General features: G+C 48.1%; 1 protein-coding gene across 2 annotated transcripts in view; it reads right to left on the bottom strand.

The window, feature by feature from the left end:
- The window catches only part of URI1 (URI1 prefoldin like chaperone), a 43039-nt gene extending 36187 nt beyond the window's left edge, over positions 1-6852 (bottom strand). Inside the window, exon 1 of one of the 2 annotated variants that reach the window (XM_052795612.1) lies at positions 6363-6852. In XM_052795612.1, coding sequence (XP_052651572.1) covers positions 6363-6434 — 72 coding nt within the window. In that variant the 5' untranslated portion in view covers positions 6435-6852. Of the gene's footprint in view, positions 1-2285; positions 2304-6362 lie in introns of those variants that run through there. The other variant, XM_052795613.1, reaches the window with a different exon arrangement.
- Between the last annotated feature and the right edge of the window lie 504 nt (positions 6853-7356).

Raw genomic sequence — 7356 nt, forward strand, 5'->3', positions numbered from 1 at the left:
AACAAGTGAAGATTACTGTTTTTATATTAATTGTGTACACACAAGTGGGTCTCGGTTTTGCAGAAAAAGTAGTACATAACAATTATTTATCAATAAATAAAAACTAAGTTCTGACCAAAATTATTCTGGGGAACTTAAAAATTGTACTTGAAACATCTAAGAATTACAAAGCAGACAGAAAATGCCTCACCTCTCCTTTGCCAGCTGGGAAATTCTGCCCTCTCAAGACTATTTTATGTTGTGACCACTGCTGTGGTTACAGGTCACATAGCCAAATGACTTACAGTTACCTTGCAGTAAGCATGGCACACGTAAGCGTGGCAGCCCACTCCCCTGTGACAGCCGGGCAGGCAGTGTCAGCTTACAGGAGCCAGCACCCTTCTTCCTCACTTCCAGCCGTGACTTCCCAACACCTTTATGCTGTTTGGCTGTTTGTCAGTCCCCTTTGGGAGTCATTTCAACTCACAAACCCAGCAAAAATCCCAAGGGCAGCAGGACGTTTTCCACTAAGTGAGTGAGTTTATTCAGCTCTGAACCAACTGAACTGATGCAAGCAGGGAACAAACCGCAGTAAGGTCTTGCCTTTCCGTGGTAGCAAGTCAGTATCCATGTCAGGTAACTTCATCTTGAGATAGAGCTAAGGAACTCGTAACTTAATATTTTAGCTTACTTCAGGTAAACATATTCATGTGGCTATACCACATCCTAGCCAAGACAGCAGCAGACCAACATAAGCATAGAATTCCCATGATCTAACTTACCAAACATCTCAAGCAGGTTTTGCAAGCTTTGATGTAGTCTATGGAGCAACAACTATGCTCCTAGCAATACCCAAGTTAACTAGCTTAAAACTGACATGAGCTGTGGCACCTGCCTCACAGACATACCTTCAGGCTGTGGTTCAACATTCAGCTGCAGTCCTGAGTAAACCAGTGACCATCCCTCCCCGTTTCCAGCTACTCAGATCCACCATCTTATCCTTCCAACCCTGACACAATCTGCTGGCAGATATTTGTGATACTGCACAATCAACCACATTAGGGAACCACACTGGCTGAAAAATAATCCAGGAAGAAAAAAAGCAGCAAAAAAGTCAACAACAAAGTTTGGTGTCAAGCTGGATCCCAACCCAGGTCACTGAGCAGTGTCACAAATGTGCCACCCTAAAATTGCTAAAAGGCAGAAACAAGCAGTCACAAAAAAACCCAAAGATTAAAAAGTCGTTCACCAAATTAATGTCCCTCCTGGATAACTCACGTGATCATTAATTAAATTTTTGAGCAAGTAACTGAAACTGTTGCTCACAACTGCTCTAACTGCGTATGAGCATGGCCACGGCTCAAAGGGCCAGTCCACTTTCACCCATCGCTGGCTGGGCATTTCCCCCGCCACATTCGTGCCAGCATCTGACACGACCATTTTGGGATGCATTACTGGATTCCTCTTGCCCTACAGCAGTCTGATCCAAGTGTTAGTACAACAGTGGCGGAGGGATTTACCCTTTTTATAACAGTGAAACTGCAGCCTATCCTAACAGACAAGAGGAACCACAAAACCACCAACTGCACAGTGCAGCCCAGTGTCTTAATGCCCCACTGCAAAAAAATGAAGTCTTAGTGCAGTTGCTGCTCTGAGGGCCTCAAGATGGCAAGCTCCGAGTTAGCATATTCATCTGCAAGACTGGAGCTTCAGATCAAAACAAAATACAACTTTGCAGTCTCAAAGGAGGAAAGAAATACATGAGGCAAGGGGTACCCAAGTCAACCTGAGAAGACAGGTTATTAGTGTAACTTCTGGAATGGAGACCTGCAAAGATGCTAGAGGTACTAAAGATGATTCCCAAACAGTACCCTGGTCACTGCATCTACTCACAGAATCTGTAGACAGCTACAGAAGCAGCACAACTTAGTAACATTTAAATTTTGTGGATATAATCTCATCTACACGTTTTAGTTACCAATGAGGCAGGACACATACAGACTTGCCCACTCCAGAATAAAGGCAATGCTCTTCAAACTCTTTTGTGAATAGGTTGACTTTAATTACCATTAAAAAGAACTATTTAAGATCTGTTCATTTATTTCACAATTCTTGACACTATATAAACTTGTGGGTATTTAAGTCATACTAGTAAGAACATAGACAAATATTGACTACAAAAAATAAAAGTGATGATCAATTAACACTGGAGGAACAGTAGGTATTACATTGAAAGCTTCCAGATAATGACTGTATTAGCCCTTTTACTTGAAAGCAGCACATGAGAAAACAGTACTGGAACCCACCATTACAAAAAAGCACTGGACAGGGCAGAGTGGATGTCGTCACAAGTTTCTGAAGAAGTAATTGTCCAGTAACCTTTTAAAAAGGAATATGGCAAACGAAGGTTCAGACAAGTCCTTTTAAAAAGGAGCACGTCAAACCAAGCTAGAGACACTCTGTTAACTTTTCTCAAACAGTTATCGTGCAAAATGACTGCACTGGTGTCTCATACCCAGGCTTTCTCTAGATTCTGTTAACTTGGATGTAGGCTGGAAAAAGTGTAATACCCTGGGAGACACTGGACTGGAAAGGACACTGAATCTCATCTGCTGAGTCCACAGGCAAGCAGTTCCAAATTTCCAGTGGCTCCTGCAGCAGCGTGAAGTGTACAAGACCCTACTCAGTCTCGCTGCTCTTTTCCAGACTGCAGGAACAGCTTTAGTACTGCCAAGTTGCTGATTTCATAGCACAGATATTACTTGAAAAAGACTTAAAAAGAAGCAGCCAGCCCCAGAAGTAATTCATATAAGAAGAAAACAATTTAAAAGAGTGTAAGTTTAGGATTCTGTGATTTGTTTCCCCATAACCCACCTATAAGCTGTTTAACTGTTAAAAAACTGCAAGTACCCAGGATCTTGAAAACAATTTGGAAATTAAAGCTCATGCAGCTCCACCGCTTAAATTCATAAAAATTAAGAATATGTCATGATACACAGTGGCCAATGAGTTACAGTAATAGCTGCACTAAATCTAATTGTGCTTTGTTGTCATGATGAGTGACAGGAGAGTCACATCCTTGTCCTAATTTTCCTAAAAGGAAAATAAAAAAAAGTGTTTTGTCAGTGCAATACAAAAAAAAAAAACAACATACTGTCAGCTAATACTGGAATCCTTTAGATTCTCCATGCCTGTGTTTGCACTCTACAAATGTCTCTTGGGTCTAATTGGTTCTGTAATGTCTCCCATTGCATGTATCTTCATTGCATTGCTCAGAAACTATAGAACGTATCAGCCCACTGTAAATTCACTGTCTACACAAGTCTTAGCAAATCATACAGATCTGACTTGTCAACTTCCTATCAGTTAGTAATCCCAACCCATTTAATTGTAGGAATAATATGTCAAATATTATGTTTAAACTCAGGCTCGACAGCATGAGAATCTACCTATTTAAATATTCATTCTATAATTCCTGTACTTACTTGCAATAGATTTAACGCAGTATTTTCAGCTAACATATATTGCTTTTGCAAGTAATCCATGATACATACATTATATTCTTCTTACAGAAATATTCAAAACTTTACGCAGGCACTGTGCTTCCAATGATGGTCTTTATCATGAAAATTACTAGATATTCTTCTATAATTTATCCCCAAGATACACATTCTAAGTCATGGTTTTATACAAAGTGCCTTTAGTGGGAGCACTGAAAATTGCTTTTAACAGTTTGGTCTTACTATCGCTACAAATTAACAAGATGAAATCTGTCCAACAGGCAAGCAGTCCTAAACAAGAATTAAAATTACTTTTCACCAGGGGTCCTAAACCTGGAAGTTGCAGCCTCAATCAGATTAAAGATAGAAAGTCATGAACATCCTGTTCTTTTAATATTTTTACACAGGAAGGAAGCCTCAGTTCACATGTTCTCCAGAGCAGCTCTTCAGTGCTTAAAAGCTCAGACTCGTAGCTGAACCAGGGTTGTACAATGGCCTGGATGTTAAAATAATTAACTGTGATTCAAATATTATCTTTAATTCTGCAGATAGATAAAAGCTGTATTTCACTATTACACTAAAGGTTGCCTTCAGACTAATGGGAATAAATAGGTTTCTTTATACTTAATCAAGCGTCACTGGGACAGCACAACATCACAGTAATTAAAAAGAAATACATGTGCCTGCTTCAATGCCAGTATATATAGATACAGTTCTGGCTAAATAACTTTACTATTTGTTATGATGCTCATACTACAATTACTCGTTTACCAAAGTACTAGATAACTAACTTTCCCTCATCTTTGTGCTAAGACCAAAACATGAGCCTTCAACTTCAGTAATTTTGTGAGAAAAATATGCATCTCTGAAAAGAGGCAGCTGAAAAGACCTCCTCCATCTTAAAATACAGTATTTTCGTAACTGAAAATACTGTTGTAATCCAATTATATATATTCATTGCATAGAGGGAAAGTCTACTATATCTTCATCATGACGCTCCATTGTAACCAAGATATGTAGTTCTTTAGTATAATTTCATATTGAAGCTGAAGTGTTCAATTTTTTTTAGCCAATTTGCAGAAATTATGTAAAGTTTCCCTATGATAAAATATAATTTTGGTACATCAGCCTAAGAGAGGCTTAATTAATGGTCTCCTGGGCCTCTTTTCCACTGGAGCAGATCTGTTTAAGAAGAATCTTAAACTTGCTTACAAAGGGGTCTCATCATGAACTGGGAATAACTCTATGTGGTTATGACAGACATCCGCTTACACATTAGGCCTGACTGACACTAATGTGCCAGATTCTTCACCAAATTCTACCACCTTGAAAATTAACTGAAGGAGCTCAAGCAGACAAGTTACTATCACCAATTATTGGTATAATGGGTTACTATCCATGCAGAACGGACGACGCAGAGTATTCCAGCAGATCGTCTTACTGTTCATCCACATTAGTGGTCAGTCAGTTACGTAGATCTTTTCGTAATGATCTAGGGTGCTGTTCAGAAGTAGACACATTTTTGCACACAGTACTCCAGACAAGACACATTTTTTACACCACGTACGTGTTATTCAATTTTCTCACCCTTAACTAAACCAGCATGTGACAAAGCAATACACACTGAAGATAAAGTCCTCTGTTATAACTGAGGAGCTCTAATGTGCATCTTAGAAGCAGCTTTAAAAAATTTTAATCATATGAGAAAAATGAGCAGAAAAACTGAAAGGCGTGCAGACTGGGCAAACGTACTTGTGCCAATAATACACTGAACATGACCGCGAGTTCCACAGTGACTCCTGCACCCACACAGAGCTCACTGCGAGGCTGGGACCTACGAGCCCAAAATCGCACTTGTTCAATTAGCCGGGCCCACTGCCCTTGGTTCACGGGTGCAACCTGCTATCTCAAGTTTTGTACTACGGCCACATGTGGAACCAGCCTCCGAACTCTCAGGAATCATTTCTGCAGAGGAGTTTGGCTCTTTCATACCCATTTCAAACGTAATCAATGTTTTTTTAAGGCAAGTCAAGAACAATTAATTTTTGATACACCTGCTCTTCAAGCTGGCCCATGAGATGACCCAGTTCAGAGGCACCCACTGGGCTGTGCCCGGGGCCTAACTGCAGGACCGCGTTTTAAAAAGGTGCGTGACTGGCACTGTGACTGGGAAAACCACAGAGAAGCGGAAAGAGGGTGAAAAACACGTGTTTAAGAGAGAGCTGCGTATGCAGGCTTTATGCTTACATAACTGTAACAGTCTCCGAGGCATGTGAGGGCAAGCTATTGAGACAGCAGAGTGCAGGGTGTGCGAGGGCAGGCCCGGTGCCTCCCCAGCCCTCACAGAGGCTTCCACTCCTGCTACCTGCCGGTCAGCTGCCTAACGTGTGTCGTTCTAAAGGCCATTTCAGCACCGCCACGGCTGCCAACAGGCTAACGGAGCTCCGCACCCCGCCCGGGCCGGGCCGGGCCGGGCCGGGCCGCGCCGCACGCCTCCCGGCGCCCTCTCTCCCTATGGGAGGCGGCCACCGTAGCGGGCTGGCGGGGCAGCGCCGGCCCGGCCCGGCCCGGCCCGTTCCGTTCCCGGGGGTGCTCCGGGTCCCCCCCGGCCTCGGCCCGCCGGGGAGCGACGGCCGCCACGACCCGCCTCGACCGCCAGCCGTGACGTCAGCGCCGTCACGTGCCCGCCCGCCGCACGCAGGCCCTGGCGCGTGCCGCCCGGGGCCCGCACCACCCCACCCCCACCCCCCGCCCGGGGGAGCCGCTCCCGCCTCACACACCCACCCCCACCCCCCCCACCGGCCCGGCCCGGCCCGAGCCCCCGGCCCGCGCCCCCCCACCCCGCCTCACGCTGCGGCCCGGCCCGGCGGCCGCGGCCTTTACCTTTTCGTGCTCCTGGCGGAGGCGGCCCACCAGCGCCGGGCTGAGCGGCGAGGCGCCGCCGGGGCCCTCCATGCCCGCCGGGACGGGCCGGCAGTCTGTGAGAGAGCCGCTCCGCCGCGCGGAGGGGGCGGCGAGGGGGGAGAGGCGGCCGGGCCGGGCCGGGCCGATCTCCTCAGCAGGGCGAATGAGTCCTATAGAAATGTTTGTGGAGGGCGAAGCGCCGGCTCCAGAGCCGCATCCACGCGGGGGCCGCCGCCGCCTGGGCCCGGGGCGCCGCTGCCGGGGGAAGAAGCATCTCACACTCGCATTCTGGGCCGCGCCGCCGCCTGGGCCCGGCTCCCGCTGCGCCGGCGGGCCGGGAGAGCGCCGGCAGCTCGGTGCCGGCCGCCGCCTGCCGCCGCCTGCCTGCTGCACTCTGGGTAGCCAGCCAGCCCGCCAGGCGGCCCGCCGCGCCCGCGGGAGGCAGCCGGCTGCGAGCCGCGAGAGGCGGGCGCTCCCCACCCCCTGCCCGCCGCCGCCACCGCCGCCGGCCCCCCCCCGCCGCCACCGCGGCGGGGGGGGGGCACGGCCGCCGCCTGCGGGCCCCCGCCACGGGGTCGGGCGAGGCCGCGGGGGCGATCGGCGGCCTCCCCCGGGGCGCGGCCTGTGCCTCAGCCCGCCGCCCGCGCCGGGAGCCGGGCTCGGCGCCGCTCCGGCCTGGCAGCGCCGAGTCTGCCTGGTGTCTGCGGCCCGGCTGCCCTCGGTCCTGCGCTGGTTGGGCGCGCAGGCCTCGGGTTCGGAAAACCGAACCGTCATCTGTGAAGCGTTTGATCGGCCCGCAGTAACCCTAGACAGGCGTAAACGCAGAACTATGTGGCTTTTGTAGCAGGGAGGTGATGTCACGATAGCTGGTCTCGGAATGCCTGCTCTGTAGAGCTCACAGTGCCAGGACGTCCGGCAGTGAGTAAACAGGAGGCTGCTGTGACCTGAAGGATTGCAAAATATTTTTAGATTC

This window comes from Harpia harpyja, chromosome 9, assembly GCF_026419915.1.
Source record: "Harpia harpyja isolate bHarHar1 chromosome 9, bHarHar1 primary haplotype, whole genome shotgun sequence".
Lineage (NCBI taxonomy): Eukaryota > Metazoa > Chordata > Aves > Accipitriformes > Accipitridae > Harpia > Harpia harpyja.